Consider the following 17845-nt stretch of genomic DNA (forward strand, 5'->3'; position numbering starts at 1 on the left):
ACTTGAAGTTGGGGGGGGATAATAAATTATGATCATATGTTTGGTTGATTTAAACTAAAATACATAGAATTTATTGAGTAACTACAGTATATTATTTTTATATCCTTTCACAGAAATTATTGGGAAAATGAACATTATTATGAAATATCTTGAATCATCTAATTGTTGTTGGGTTTTTTTTTTTTCCCCAAATAACCAAACCTACCTTGACAAAGCAAAGGCATCATCAAAAAAACTTGCCCGATCACTTGAAGAAAATGCCTGAAAGGGAAAGAAGAAAAAGTAAGGAATAGATGCTTAGATGGGGGTGGAGAGGAAGAGAGAGAGAGAAGGGAAGTACTTTTACTCATCAAAGAAAACTAAAATAATTCATCAATTTCGATAACTCACCAAGTGGTTGCTGGAAAGATTCAGAGCTATCATGTTCCAAGATGATACTTCATAATTTACACGATAAAATCCAATATGATCTGGGTTTATTTTCAGAAAATCTTTTCCACTAGAGTTCAAAATGATTCCTGGAGTGGTAAATAAAAATTAATGAGAAACATGTTTGCATATATCATATATTATTATATATAACATTAATTTTATATAATAATTATATATTATTATATTATATTATATATTATAAATCCTTAGAAATTAGATCCAGTGCAGAGGAAAAGAAGAAATAAAGAAGGAAGGAAGGAAGGAAGGAAGGAAGGAAGGAAGGAAGGAAGGAAGGAAAGAATAGGGAGAATATGAGAAAGAAAAATGAGAAGGTAACAGAGAAGGAAAGAATAGAAAAGAGGAGAAAAAAATAAGTCTGTATGCAAACTAACTTTAGATCAGAGTCAATTCTAATTTTGATCCAAAGCCTAATCCTTACTTAGCTGTCTAACTGGAGAATGTCATTTGAATGTGTGAGTTGAAAAAGAAATGCCTAATATACATAGGTATTCTGTAATATATGGCTTTCACTTCCTGATAGTAGGAATACTTTTTAAAAGGGTGGATGTTGGAACTTGTGCTTTCTGGGGGGCAAAATACTTAGTTCTAGTCATAACGGATTAGACAAATTGTGTGTGTGTGTGTGTGTGTGTGTGTGTGTGTGTGGTGTGTTATATTCAGTGTAACAGCCTGATAGGCTGAGAGGGTAGACATATATTTTAAAATATTTTATTTATTAAGATCAATATTCAAATGGGTGGAAAGGGGTTTCTGTTAAGAAGAATAAGCTTTTGAGAATCAGCATTACATCTAAAATTTTATCAAGGAGACCTGAAACCATACTGAGATACAAATATTTACAATAATTATGATTCTAAATTATCCATGCTTATTTGTCTATCCCATTATATTTATTAAAAATATATTTTTAACTGGTAATATAGAATTTTTAAAATAAACTACCAAATTAAGTTTATTCCTGATTGTTACAATTGCTCTATACACATAGTAGAAATACATTTGGGCCTAAATAAAAGAAAATGATAATTATCTGACATTGTTTAAAAAAAGCCTTGTCAGGACTTGAACTGTATCCACAAGATTCTAACACTATTCACAAATCACCTACCTGCTCTTTTGCTTACAAATACCTTGCCCTACCAAAATATTGTTCTCCACTTTGAAACATCTTTTCCAAGGGAAAAATTGGATTCTTTTCAAGTAGTTTCCAGTTAACTTTACATATTTCAGAAAAATGGCAACCTTTGGCACTAGATCCCTTTGACAATAGTGAACACTTCACTAATTCTATGCCTAGAGTTAATAGGAACAAAAATAAAAATAACAACACCTGAAAATGAGGGATACCATCTTCAAAGTTTCCAAGTCTTGAAATTATGTATTTTTCTATTATAGGAAGAAAAAAATAGGAGAAGAGGAAGAAGGAACTCAACGTCATTTTAAGTTATCTGAAAGGATATTATCCTTCATGACATGATTCCTGTAGACTACTTAAAGCTTTCTACCATGGACAACCATGCTGAAAGTCAATGGAAGCAGGTAGTAACATTTTAGCTACTCCCTGATTTGATCTATAAAGTGAAAAAAATCACAATAACCTTAGTAAGGCTTATTTCAGTAATTATAGAGGACCCTACATATAGAGTATATAAAACTATATACTATTATTTTAGTGGATTATCCAGTAACTGCCAGATACTCTTGATAATTGGTCAACTTTTTTTTCCCAGAAAAAATAACATGGGTTCCTTTTACCAAACATATTTTGCAAAAAAATAACCCTGCTGATGTCAGGTTCAAATTATGATACTAAAAGTGGTGGCTTACTGTCCAACATGTATACTCATCATCAGTATGTAAGAGGAATTAATGTGGAATTAGTTAGAAAAAACAAAATGGAATCAGAAATGAAGGACTTCCAATGGCTTTCAACCAAGCAGAGAAATTTATAATTTATCCTAAATGGTAATAGGTAATTATTATAGTTTCTTAAGCAGGGGAGTAACATGGTCAAAAATGTACTGTAGGAACAACAATTTGTCAATCATGTGGGAGATAGGCTAGAGAGATCAAGTAGGAGGTTTTTGCAATAGTCTTAGTGAGATAGCCTTGGCCAGGGACAGGAGCGTGTGGGTAAATAGTTAACAACCAAGTGAAAATGTTTGCATGCCACATTTTAAAGTTTGATCTGCCTTATTAACATTTTCTCTATTACTTTATAAAGTTTGGGCAATAAAAACAATAAATCAAGTCCTAATTTGTATAGATTTTAAGGTCTAAATCTCACATTGAAAATTTGATAATTGCTCACCCCTGACTAGGGGGGCTGTGTATGAGTAGAGAGAAGGAAGTGAATGTTGAGGAGGTAGAATGACTATGATTTGATAACTGATTAGATATGAAGAAATGAGTGAGAGTTAATTTTTGATGATGACTTCCAGGTTGCAAATCCAAGTAGAGGTTCTGGAAGAATTGTAGGAATTCTGCTAACTATTCAATAACTATTCAATAATTGGTTCTCTAGGGGGGGAAAGTTTTCTCACAAAACTCTTAAAAAACTTTAATTTCCATTATTAACATTGTCTCCATCACTTATCACCAAGAAAAAAAGTATAGAGGAACAAGTATAGAAGTGTCTTTATTTAGCTGTCAAAGTTATTCAACACTAAACCATATCTTCACCTTTCTAGGCTTTTATACCACCATCCCAACCCCCTATTATACTATGTGATCCAGTAACATTGGTCTCTTTGCTATTCATTGAAGAAGATACTCACCAACTTCAGTCATTTTCTCTGGTTCTATCCCATGCCTGAAATTCTCTACCTCCTCAAACCCCTGGCTTCCTTCAATCCCCACCTAAAATCTCACTTTGTACAGGAAGCATTTTTTAATCCTTCTTAATTCTAGTGAGTTCCCTTTATTGACTAGTTTCTATTTATTTTATATACAACTTGCCAATAGAGTTGTCTCCCACATTAAACTCTGAGCTCTTTGAAGACAGGGACTTACTTTTACTTTTATTTGTATCTCAAATCTTAGAATATTGCCTGATATATAAGAGATAGTTAATAAATGCTTAGTGATTATCTGATTTAACCTCTCATTGTCCCCAGGCAACCATCCAAGACTAGTATTACATGATTTTTACATGTAGAACTTAGAAGAAAGAAATACTTTATTTCTCATGAAATGCATTAGTCCAAAGCATGATACTAATATGAAATATAAGGAGGTTCCAAAGCACTTCCACAAATTTATGAATGATAGAAACCAAATGGCTACTTAGGGAAACTGGTATATATCTAATTCTTTAAAGTTCATGTTACAGAGAACAATCACATTCTGCAGTGGCACATATCTGGATATAATGAGGGCAACAGAACATTAGACTGGATGGACCAGGAAGGAATCTGACCTAATAGGACAATTTCTATATTTCTATGAAGAAAAGCAAAGTGGATCATTGCGAGTTTTCATTAATTATACTCTGAATCAAAAGATGAAAATTTCAAGTATTAACATACAGCTCTTGTATTATACATTTCATCTTGGTTATATGATTTTATGTTAGTTTTAAATATTAATCATAGATATTAGAAGTCACTTTTTCCTGTTACATAAATTATAAAACTAGACACTAGATACAAATTATAAATTTAGGCAAAAATGTAATTATTTTTGTTCATATTGGTGACCAAAAAACCCACCAAGAATAAGGCTATCACGTGACATAAAAATTATCAAAAATTATAATTAAGGAAGTTCTTTAGAAAATGCTTTGGATTAATTGTTCCACTGTTTTATGTACCACACATTTGGCTAACAATATAAATCATATATTATATACCATATAATATGTCCATGTCAGAATGGAGTGTCCAAAGTTGAAAAGGTTCCTTTTATTTAAGAAAACATTTGAAACAATCACCAAATCACTTAGGGTCCTTAACACATATTTGTTTAAAGAACCAGAAATAATTAATTCACTCATCCACCCTCTTCCCACTTTTATACAACCAAAAATTCACACATCCACACTCTTTTTATACAATCAAATCATTAAATAATATTTACCTTCCTTCTCTGACATATTGTAGAATGTAAAATTATTGTTGTTCTCTTCAGACCATTTAACTGGGATATTCCATTTGTAACTAAAAATTTAAAAAAAGGAAATCTTGAGTTGTCATTTCAAAGAATCAAAAAGTTTTAGAAATTAAGATTAAAAACTTAAACAATCATATTTAAAACCTCTTTGCTTTGTAGTTCATATCTTTAGAAAAGACAGATATAAGCATGGATATAAAATTTTCTTTACAATTCTGTTTTGTTGCATATGACCTGATTGAGGACAAGTCATTTCACTGTTTCATATCTCCATCTAGAATGAGGGAATAACATTTGCCACAGAAATAAAAAGCGGAAGTAAAGATTGCTAGGAAGTTTTGAATAAAACACTCTGTACTTTTGGAAGAAAGATATAATTTTAGATTAAAGAGATAGATATTTATTTACATGCAGATACATTTCTTTAAAGTTATTGTATCATTCAAGACTTCAAGATGCTTTAGAAAAATCTATTCATTGACCTCATGGAATTCTATGAGGAAATAAAAACGTTCTACAAAAAATAAAATTAAAACCTTAAATTTTACACTCCATAATCTCAGCTTGATAAAACTTTGGTTCCCTTATAGGAGTCTAATGTAAGCAAAGAAAAGACTAACAAGAAAATAATTAAAAATAAATAGAAGGGGGGGAAAAAAAGGTTCAAAGGGAGGCAAAAACTGAGCAGTTTTGCGGCTAACCTATTAAACTTAATAAACACACACACACATCAAAAGCTAAAACTACACACTATCAAGTCATATTTTCACATGTAAACATCTTTTTTATCTCTTACATTGAAATGTTTGTTCATTGATAATTAAATTCATCAAAATTAGGAAAGTAAAAATTTTAAATAGATAAATATCATTTTAAAATTATAGCATGTGATTGTAAAACTTGTATTGCACAGAAATATTTTTTAAAAAAATGAAAATGAGAGAATAAATGTTTATTAAGTGATTATTATATACTGGGAATTGTGCAATTGTTTGTTTTTAGTGAAACTAGTCATCCCAGCTGGTCTAGTTCAGACAAAGTTATCTATTTATAATTGAAAACATAAAAATAAAAGGTCTGAGATCCTGAATCCATGGCATTGCCTGTTTCTTCGTCATGAAATTTTTATTTTACAAAAATTACCTTATTTGATCTAACTAATAACTGAATATCTGGGTATTCAGAACTTCCTGATTCTAGGCCCCATGCTCTTATCATCTGTGTCACTTAGTTGCCTAATGAATTAATGAAGTCATTATAGAAGGTATTAAAAATTGGTTATTTTAGATATTTATCATTTGGGGCCATCAGTTTCCCTCATTTTCTGCATTTTTACAGAGTCAAAAATAGACATTTAAAGAGGATTCTTAGACTGACTGAAAATCTAACCAAAATTTTGCTTTATTATCTGGTGTGTGTGTGTGTGTTCATGTGTTTATTTGTGTGAGTGTTTTCATAATTATAATGTACTTTCTAAAAGAATAGAAAAGGACAATTTTCATCCTTCCCTAGTTAGCAGGAAAAAAAGCATAGAAAAGTTATACAACTGAGTGAGCAGGACCAGGAGATCATTATACAACATTATACAACAATACTATAGGATGATCAATTCTGATGGACATGGCCATCTCCAGCAATGAGATGAACCAAATCAGTTCTAATAGAGCACCATTGAATTGAACCAGCTACACCCAGTGAAAGAACTCTGGGAGATGACTATGAACCATTACATAGAATTCCCAATCCCTATATTTTTGTCCGCCTGCATTTTTGATTTCCTTCACAGACTAATAGTATACTATTTCAAAGTCCAATTTTTTTAATACTTGTTAGAACATATATTTAATTTATACTTTAACATATTTAACATGTATTGGTCAACCTGCCATAGGGGGGAGGGGATGGGGGGAATGAGGGGAAAAACTGGAACAAAAGGTTTGGTAATTGTAAATGCTGTAAAATTATCCATGCATATAACTTGTAAATAAAAAGTTATAATAAAAAAAAAAAGAAAGAAAAATTTTACAATTAAGAGGGCAATGACTTTTGTTACCTTCTGCTAGAATGTAATCTTATTTTTAAAAGTTGTGAAAACATCTTCAATAGATGTATCTATGGGCAGTTTTTATTAGCCCAATGTATATAAAGTACTTGATAATTCTGAATATTCCTTATTTTAGTTATCATCATTAGTCTGATTGTCATTGTAATTTTATTTCATTCTTCCCATCTTTATATTTGATGAAAATCTGGTGAAAATATTCCCTAGACAAATCATGACTCAGTTATGGTTCTTTTATGAATTGTGTTCAGCAAACTACTGTACAAATGGATAAAATTTGTGTACTCAATGACTGTATTAAGGACTGACCGGCTCATCTTCAGAATCTTTCACATTCATTGAAAATCTTATCAAAATGAAAATGAGATGTACTTTTTTCTGGTTCCATGTGACTTTGAAGTTTTTGATCATTTCTCTATATTTTCAAGACTTTTATTACATATATCTGAATGCAATGTGTTTAGTCAGGCAGCATACATTCTTATTTATTTTTAAAATTTTTTAAATTTATTTTTAAAATTTTAAAATTAAAATTTAAAATTTTTAAAATAATTTTAAAATTATTTAAATAAAATTTAGAGGGTCATTGTTCTATCCCAGTGATGAACACTCATTTTTATCTGGGACAATGTTTTAGTTCTGCTATAATTTTTTGTTGTTGAATTCTCAAGGATCTTTTGAAGTTTGTATTTGGGGTATAGAGATTTTTCATACATTAATTTAGAAAGAATAACAATTCTCTGATATGTTAACTTGCCACTTAATTGTGTCATTTTAGATAGTCAGAAGGTGCTGAATTTCTGCAATATTCAGTAATATGCTGCATGATTTCTATTATTTCCTTAATAAGTCTGCCTTGATTAGTAAGTCTGGGTTTTCTATATTTTTCTATAGTTCATATAGTTATACATAGTTTATAGTTTATATATATAGTTATGGTTTATATATAGTTTGTATATAGTTATATATACTTTATAGTTTCTATAGTTTATGAATGAAAAGATCCTATATTGATTTCATAGACCTCTCCACTTTTGTAAACAATTTTTTGATGTGTCTTGTTCAAATTGTTTTGGTTATTGTTGTGTAGTTATTATTTAAGAAAATTATTCACTTGTTTGGTAGAGTTTAAATAAAAATTATCTTAGTTGGTCTCATTTCTTTTCTTGAAATAAATTTATTATTAATAACATTCACTTCATAAAAAGTTTTTAATTCCAAATTGTCTCCTTCCCTCCCACCTGCCTTTGCCCTATCCACATTAAGAAGGCAAGAAATGTAAAATCAATTATACATGTAAAATCATGCAAAACATCCCTTATTATCCATATTGCAAAAAAAAAAAAAAAAAAAAGGATAGCAAAATAAATGAAGAAAGTCAAAATTGTATCCTTCAATATGTACTCAGATTCATGTTCTATGGACTGAGGAGAAAGCAATAAACATTTACATGATGACTAATTATTACATGTTAAGTACTATGCTCATTACTTTACAAATATTCTCTCACTTGATCCTCACAGCAACTCAACAAGATAGATGAATTCTCATACAACTTCAGTAGCAGACAAGATAATTGGGATACTAGGCATCTCATTTTGATCTACTGTTAGACTTTGGATTTTGCAATGTTTTTATTTTATTCTTTAATTCATATATATATATATATATATATATACACACACATGTATAAAATAATTTATTTTATTATTTTTTTTGTTAGCCCTGAAGTCAGGAGGACCTGAGTTCAAATGTGACCTCAGACACTTAATACATCTTAGCTGTGTGACCTTAGGCAAGTTACTTAACCCCAATTGTCTTAGCGAAAAAGAAAAATAATCATTTTTCACAGAACAACAGGACAGATAGCTTGTATTATCATTAGTGCTCCATACATGATTTGGCTGTATTACTTCTAAAATAACCAGGGTTCTCAAAATCACAGCAAAAAATCTTGGCATTCTTAAAAGGGGATTAAAGATAGCAGTGATGGATGCATTGTTCTCTTGTCCCCTCAAGTGTACTTCTTGAAGAATAATTAGCCCTTTGGTTGAACATATTCTCTCAGTCATCCAAGATTATTTTGGACTGAAGCAATTAATTAACTTATGGGAACAATAAATAGAAAACTATTCCTCACTTATTACAAAGATACACATGGTGGTCCTATTTTTATTTATTTATTTAAAACTTAAATCCAAAATAAGAAAAAAAAAAAAATAGAAATTTCCCAGCAGATGATGGGCTTACTTTTTTTAAAATTATTGCATAGATCAGTCAATCAACAAACATGTATTACATGGCAGGTACCCTGCTAAGTAGAAACATTACAAGGAAAGAAGGCAAGAATACAATCAGAGCCCTCTGGGTACTACATTCTAATGGGGGAAACAACATTCATGCAAGTCATACAGAAAGATATAAAGTATTAATGGGAAGTAATCTAAACTAATTAACCAACAAACATTTATTAAGTGTCTGCTATGTACCAAAGCACTTCTCAGAGAGAAGGCACTAGAAATCAGTTCAGGAGCTTAATGACTACCACAAGGCAGGAAACGATTTGTGATTTGACACAAGTTTTTCTTATACCAATTGTGCAATGAACATATGTATGCATTAATGTATTATAAATATGTTAGCAAATGTTCTCAATAAAAAAGAACAATCAGTAAATTAATGAATTCCCACTCATAAAATTTAAAGGGTAATATGAAAGTATTGATTGTCACTAGCTTTACATGTGTGCCACCAAAACCTATTGCAAAACATATCTGCTTATATTTATAGTCATATGGAAAAAAAATCACTCTAATTCACTATTGATTGGAGAAATGCAAGTTAAAATAAGTGTAAGGTACTACCTCATACCTATTAAATTGATTAGAGGGCCAGAAAAAGAAAATGACAAATGGAAGGAATGTGGGGAAAATGAGACATTAATGTATTGTTGATAAATTGATTCAACTATATTATAGAGCAATTTGCAATTATGCTAAAAGAAATATAAAATCATGCATATCCTTTGATCTAACAATCCTATTACTAGCCATATATCCCAAGTTTTTTTTAAGAGGTAAAGACCTATATGTACAAAAATATTTATAGTTCTTTTCTTGAGACCAAGAATTATAAATTGGGATGATGCCCATGAATTGGGGAATGACTAAATAAATTGTGGTATGTGATTATGATGGAATCCTATTGCTCTATAAGAAATTATGAGCAGGATGCTCTAAGAAAAACCTCAAAAAGTCCTCCATGAATTCATGCAAAGTGAAACACACTGTATATAAAATAATAATGTTATAGGATGATCAGTAATACAATGATTCAGGGCTACTCTGAAAGAACTTATGATGAAAAATGCTACCCAAACCCAGAGAAAGAATTGTATCTGACTATAGATTGAAGCATTCTTTTTTAAATCTTTTTTCCGTTGAGGGTGGTTTTTGAGGGAGGGCAGGAAAGAGATCTATGTTTTCTTTTACAATATGACTTTCACGGAAATGTTTTGTATAACTTCTCAGTGGAAGAGAAGAAAAGGAGGAAAGGAGAGAATCTGAAATTCAAAGTTTCAAAAATAAATTTAAAAAAAAATTGTTTTACAATGAGATGATTCAGGCCAGTTCCAATGATCTTGTGATGAAGAGAGCATCTACACCCAGAGAGAGGACTGTGGGTACTGAGGGTAGATCACAACGTAGCATTTTCACTCTTTTTGTTGGGATTTGCTTGAATTTTGTTTTCTTTCTCATTTTATTCCTTTTTGATTAGATTTTTCTTGTGCAGCAAGATAATTGTATTAATACATATGCATGTATTAGATTTTAACATTTATTTTTACCATATTTAATATATGTTGAAATACTTGCATCTAAGGGAGGGGTGAGGGAAGAGAGGGGAAAATTATAACAAAAGGTTTTGCAAGGATTAATGTTGAAAAATTATCCATGCATATGTTTTAAAAATAAAAAGCCTTAATAAATAAATAATGAACAAACAAAAAATGTTTTACATGTAACTGGAGAAAATATTAAATAAAAAAAATTTGAATTACATACACATAAGTGTATATACTTTGCTTATACATTCTGTTTTTGAGATATGATCAAGACGATTCTTTCCAAGGTTGGACTGGACTTGCAACTTTATTGAGAAAGGGAATTGCTAGTTGAAGTTTCCATCAGCAAGTCAGCAGCTTCCCTGCAAATTATTACCTTAGAGAGGTGCTTGAAATACTGAGAGGTATTGGACAAATACTTGTCTAAGGTCCCATAGCCCATAAATGTCAGAGAGTAGATTTGACTTGAGGTATTTCTAACTCCAAGACCAGATTTCTCCATTCTAGCTTAATCTCATGGTTTTAAGTAATTCTCTTTAAAAAAAAAATATTAATAATAAGCGTCAGCTATGTGACCCAGTGGGTGAGTGAATGAGGGAATTCAAATTCTGCCTGAGATACCTACTAGCTAGCTAGGTGACTCTAGAAAAATCTCTCTTAGCCCAAGTTCCTTCATTTATAAAATAAGGTGATTATATTTGATGGCAAATCAATCAACAAGAATTTATTAAATAGCTACTATGTACAGACACAGTCCTAAGTGTTGGGGGTAAAAGAGATAAAAAATAGTCCCTGATCTCAAGGAGCTCAAAATATAACTAATAGAGAAGATAAGATGCAAACAATTGCAAACAAGCTATGTCCAGGAAAAATAGGAAATAATGAACAGAGGTACGTAGGAACTGAATTTAAGAGGGATTGAGAAAGGCTTTCTATATAAGGTAAAATTTTAGCAGGGACTTGGAAAAAACCTCCAAGATTCTTTCCAGCTCCAAATCAATGATTCTATGTTGCAGAGTATATAGTAAAGGGAGTTTCCTCAACTGGGGTTCCTTGCCAATCAAATCACAAGTTGGAACTCAAAACTGCATATTAAAAATTATGAATTAATGAATTTATTATATTTTCTTTTCCATTTCCAATGTTTATGTCATCTATGTTTCTTTGCTAATTCTTTGCTAATATCAGTGATGGCAATTAAATCATCAGACATTGATTGAAAATATATGAAAATGACCCAATGGGGAACAGAAGAGAAATTAGAATGTATGGTTGTTGTTAAGTTGTTTCAATCTTATCCAACTCTTTGTGATCCCATTTGAGCTTTTCTTGACAGAGATATTAATTATTTTCCATTTCCTTTTCTAGCTCAACTGAGACAAACAGGGCTAAATAATTTGCCCAGGGTTATAACAGCTAGTAAGTGCCCAAGGCCAATTTGGTCTCAGGAAGATAAGTCTTCCTAATTCCAGGCTCAGCAATCTAACTATTGCACTACCTGGCTCTCCAAAACTAGAACATAGCTGATCATTTTTCCAAGTTCCATCATCAATTAATATACCAGCAACTTCTGATGAAGCAAAAACTATCAGTTAAGTAAATTATTTGTCCAAGGCTTGAAGTGTCAACACAGACACTTTGTTCATCAGTATTGTTGATTATTCATTATGAATGTTTAAAAACTTCACTGATATATAAAAGAGCACTCATTAAACTTGGAAAAGGAATTATTTTTAATAACAAAATTTTTGTTTTTTTGTTATAGCATTTTAGTGATACAATGAAACTTAAGATCTTTTCACGTTACATTTTACTTGGTTTAGAGGATCTGTAACTTGTAGTTTCCCTGTATGGTATCTACAGGTGAAATTTGCAATTATACAACTTAGTATATGGTCTTTGGAAATTGCTGTGCTTGATAAATTCATCTCCCCATGCCTAAAGTGTGTATGTGTGTGGCCTCTTTGAACTTCCTGGGATGGTCCCCAGACAATAGACATTCATTCAATCTATTACAAGATGCTCAAAGTCTTTTCAATTTGGAAGTGCCACCTAGAATTTCCATTTCATAGGCATGGTCTTTAAGAATATAGGATCACCTTCATTTCACAAAGTATTAGAATATCATTTTAGTGGAAGTTTTAATGTCATTCAATCAATCAACAATTACTCATTAAGCACTTACTCAACTCCAGGCACTGTGCTAGAGCTTGAGGATAAAGACAATTTTTTAAAAAAATCACAGCTCTTAAGGAACTTATATTCAATGCAAATAATTTACCCATTCAAATGTCATTTATTTTCATCAAATAAGATAAATATCATAATTTTTAACATTATTAGGATAAGCATAGAACTTTACTTTCTCTTTTTACAAAAAAGATAATCTCTGAGGTGCTTTCCACATATAACATCTTCATTCACAACCCAGTAATGTATATTAAATCAAAAATCATTCTGGAAATGAATGATAAAGATAGCAATAGGATTTTTTATCATGATGAAGTATATGTCATAAGAGAGTCAAGCACAGATTGCTCTTATGTATTTGATGAAATTAGGAAAAGAAAGACTTCTTTGTTGAAAATATCTAGTTGACCTTCTGAATGGGGGAAAATGGATGTGCAGAAAAGCTTAACTCTCTAGTGATCTCACTGATTTTGGTTGGAAACCAATGCTAATGTATTTTCCAGTGAAAATATTAAGCTGGAAAATAGTAGTGATGGTTCTCATCAGTTTTCTGGGCATAATAAGTATTGACTTTTCTGATAAGTGATGATTGAAGTGACATATGCCCCTGAAACAGTCTAAAGAAAATAAAAACAATGTATGAATGTTAGCAATTAAAAGCAGATGTTAGAGAAAAATGTAAACGTTGACATGATTCCATATTCTAAGCCTTGATAAAACAAAAATTGATTAGAGAGTCCTTTGAAGGACAGATTAGTTATAGATGTGATGATATAAAATAATGAATTCAGTGAATAATGAAAATGCATTGTCGCATAGAAACTTAGAACCAAATAGAAGTCCATGGAGTGTCTGTGTGTGTGATCTGTGTGTAAGAATACTTGAGATTCAAATAGCGAGAACAGAACTGAATGTAATCTCTAGATCTAGTTCTGGGACTTGGGAAAGGTAGAAGACAAGAAAGCAGCTGTGATTAAAATGCAAAGTGCTCTAGCTTGAGAATGTAGACTGGGGTATTAACTGGCTCTATAATCTTGGACAAAATCAATTCATGTAACTTCTCTGAATCTTGGCTTCATCACCTGAAAAATGAGAGGATTTAAATAGATGACCTCAAAAAATGCAACTAGATGGCCTAATATATAGACCACTAGATCTGGAGTTGGGATGATCAGATTTCCAATCCTACCTCAGATATTTTCTAACTGTGTGATCCTGGATAAGTCACTTAGTCACTGTCTGCCTCAGTTTGCTAAGTGATAAAATGGGGACAATAGTAGCACTTACTTCCTATGATTATTGTAATGAGTAAATGAGATAATATTTGTAAAACACTTTTCAAACCTTAAAGCACAATATAAATGCTATAAAAAGTATCATCCAGCATAAAGCTATCAATTAGATTCCTTTGGAAGTAGTAGTGAAAAAACTATCATCATTATTGTTGTTATTTAGTGGTGGTGTTATTTGTTATTTATTATCAAAAGTCTTTTTGGAGTTTTTATATTTTTAGAAGAAGAATCATGCTGGCTAAAAGATTATACGATTTCTTCATTGCATCTATATTAGGAAAATGTTTAACATTAATGACATGAAAGCAATGAAAAATAACAAAAAACTGATCCTATGATGATGTGTATGAGAGAAAAAAAAAGAAAATCAATGTTAGGTACTAACTATGCAAAGTACTTTGGCAATCTATAATATGGCCAAGCTAATTTTTGTGAGCATGAAACAGGAATTACAAATGGGCCCAAAACGTGCTGTTGACAAGGGAATCAAATAAATCATTGACATAGTTATGCTGTTTTACTGTTGATAGATGCAGGAATAGAAAGTTGAATTTTCACTTAAAAGTAAGTCAGATCCATGTTTATATTATAGCATATGTATAATCAGAAGGAAGGTAAGTTACCTACCCTACCACACCTGCCCTTTTCCAAAAGGGAAAAAAAATAAGATTAGGCATAATTATACATTAGTAAACCCTGAGTTATATGTTCCCTTCATTATATTAGAGTAAACTGCCAATTTTCTAAAATTGAAGGGTAAAATAATACTGTGTCAGTTAGACTTCAGCAAGTTGTTACTATGAGATTTTCCTGCATTGCATTTTGATTCCAATTTTCCTGATTGCATTTTCCTGCAACCTAATCATATATTTAGAGCCAAAATGGGGAATCCTTGGTCATTCCTGTCTAACCTCATCATTTTACAGTTGAGGAATCTAAAGCTTAGGCAGTTTATGTGATTTGTCTATGACCACACAGCTTATAAGTGTCAGAAAACTTGAATCTAGGTCATTCTGGCTGTCAGTCTAATCTTCTGTTCAAGACTCCACACAACTTTACATTATTTGGGATGTGGACTAAGCTGTCACTCCATTACCACTAACAAGAACACTATAGACAAATTTTTATGAAGTGCCTACTATATACTGGCAAGTGTAAGTGCAAATAAAAGTGCCCTCAAAGAACCAATATCTAGTTATTCCAATCCCATAGAAAGATACTTATTAGGTGCCTCTGGGAGGAGTAAATTTCATAATTGTACATTTGTTTTTCTTGCCTTGAACCTTGATACCACATAGCAGTGAACCTTGTTAGTAATTATGGTTTCAAATTGAGTTCTATATTGCTTGTGTGATCTACTTTCTAGATCAATTGAGAGCTAGAAATAGGATGTCTATTCTTTTATTCTCCCTCTCCCATGTAAGGCATCTTAATAATCCCTATAAAGAAATTTTTAGTTCTTTGGGAAAAGGAACTCACCACCTATGCCCCTATTCAAGTAAATCTTTTTCAAGTGAAATTATTTTCTAGAACTTTGTATATTCAAATTCCCTTGGAATTATTTATGTTCCATTTGACTCTTAGAGTATAATAATAATCCATGAAAAATATGAGATGAATGGACATGATTAAGAAGTCACCATATATCTAAGTTTGTCATCCAAATATTTTGTGCTGTTCTTGAAGATGGAGGAAGCCAAAGCCTAGCAAATGTTAAATCAAGAAAGTCTGACAGAAAGTAACATCACTGAAATTATTTCCTGTTTTAGAAAAGAAGCTTACGTAATCCTATTTGTTGTAACCTAATTATTGTGGTTTTCCCTTTTATTTTTATCTGAATAGGAAAACTAATCTATGTATTTCACTAGAATTATATTATACTGTGAAATTGCAGGGTTTCAGCTCCCCTTCACACTTTTACTATCCCAACAGGATTTAGTTAAAGTTTACATAAGCCAGAAGCTCTATGAAATTTTAGAAATCCAAAGACTTTTTGGTAATGTTAATATGTTTATTTTGAAAGGACTTCAACATCTCATGAGAAGTTCTGGATCTGGAGGACCTAAGGTCAAATGAGACTTTGTCATTTTCTGTATGAATGAGGGCTAGGTAACTTACCTTAACCTGACCTCAGTTTCCTCATCTGTTAAAATAAAGTTATTAGACTGGATACATTCTGAGATCTTTTCCTACTCTGAATTTATGATCTTAGCTTGTTGACCATTTAGGAGAGCAAGCAAATATCAAAGAAAGAAAACTCTTTGTCAACTTCTTATTCTTCCTAGATACAAATGGAATTCATGTGGACTTTTTAGAGAAATATTTTGCAGCTAACAATATCTTCAATTTTAACATTAAAGCATAGTTCATTCAACACCATTTCTTATTGCTTCTGTTCTCCCAAACCAATGTTTAAAGAGCAAAATTGTTAGTGAAGCTGTGAAATGATCCAGTCATTCTGGAGAGCAATTTGGAACCATATCCAAAGGACTACAAAACTCTGCATACCGTTTGATCCAACAGTGTCACTTCTGGGTCTGTAGCCCACAGAGATTATAAAAGAGAGAAAATGACCAATTTATGCAAAATGGTTTGTAGCAGATCTTTTTGTACTGGCAATGAATGAAAATTTAGTAGATGCCCCTGAATAGGGGAATGGCTAATTAAGTTATGGTATATGAGTTTGATGGATTATTTTTCTATAGGAAATGAAGATAGGGCTGATTTCAGAAAAGCCTGGAAAATCTTACAAGAACTGATGAATGAAGTGAGCACTAACAAGATTATACAATGAACAACTATAATGGACTTAGTTCTCAGCAATTCATTGAACCAGGCCAATTTCAATAGACTTAGGAAGAAAAATGCTAACTGCATCCAAACAGAGAACTATGGACACTGACTGTGGATTGAAGTATAATATCTTCACCTTTTTTTGTTTGTTTGCTTACTTGCTTGCTTCCCTTTTGTTTCTAATGGTTTTTCCCCTTTTGGTCTGATTTTCCTTGTATAACATGATAAATATCCAAATGTTTAAAATGATTGTACATATAACCTATATCAGGTTGCTTGCTGTCTTGGGAAGGGGGAAATAAAGGAGGGAGAAAAAATTTGGAATACAAAATCTTATCAAAATTAATGTTAAAACTATGTTATACATATATTTTTAAAAATACATAGATTCTGAGCTCAGTCCCAGCTAGCTGGGGCATAGTTTTTGTTATTTTTGTTGTTGAGTTAGTCCCAAAAGAGTCCATCTGCAAGATAGTCCTGCTCAGGCTTCTTTAATAAAATATATCAGTGAATAGGGGAGGTTCCCAGGGGGCCATTTATCAAAGTAACAGTTTATTGTTTAGTTTTACCTGAACCTTTCTGATCCCAATTGGGGTATTCTTTACACAGATCCTGGAATGGTTTGCTTTTCTGAGGCCCAATTTGAACACAGATTTGGTGTCTTCCTGACACCAAGTCAACACTGAACTGCCTAGCTATGACAGTTGTATCTATTAATAAATTCTCCCCAAAGTCTGTCCAATTCACTTCTATGAAAGTCAATGGGAAAAGTTCTTGCAACTGTTTTCTAACTCAAAGATTGTCAATTCAATATTTTTCAGTAAACACATGTTGCTTTCATAAATCTCATAGGAAATATTATAGTACCTAGCACAGAGCTCAGTACACAGAAGGTATTGAAATTCTATTGAATTGAATGAACACATTCTGAAATTACATGTTCCATAAAAATAATACCTGACTTTTATGTCATTACCCATAAAGCACAGGTCCACAATAAGCATCGACTCACCACTGATTTGTAGTCTGACTGCCAGAGGATGGCACAGCCAGAGATGAATTTTTTGAGTCAACTCAATAACACCCAATTAACTCTAGTTC

At 31.5% G+C, this 17845-nt stretch overlaps 1 protein-coding gene across 1 annotated transcript in view; it reads right to left on the minus strand.

Moving 5' to 3' along the window:
• Positions 1-17845, minus strand: part of ENPEP (glutamyl aminopeptidase) — a 104253-nt gene that overhangs the window by 22989 nt on the left and 63419 nt on the right. The window contains exons 11-13 of the mRNA XM_031941818.1: positions 4531-4610; positions 391-518; positions 206-261 (exon numbers count right to left, since the gene is read on the minus strand). Coding sequence (XP_031797678.1) covers positions 206-261; positions 391-518; positions 4531-4610 — 264 coding nt within the window. The remainder of the gene's footprint in view (positions 1-205; positions 262-390; positions 519-4530; positions 4611-17845) is intronic.

The sequence above is a fragment of the Sarcophilus harrisii genome, chromosome 6 (assembly GCF_902635505.1).
Source record: "Sarcophilus harrisii chromosome 6, mSarHar1.11, whole genome shotgun sequence".
NCBI classification, from domain to species: Eukaryota; Metazoa; Chordata; class Mammalia; order Dasyuromorphia; family Dasyuridae; genus Sarcophilus; species Sarcophilus harrisii.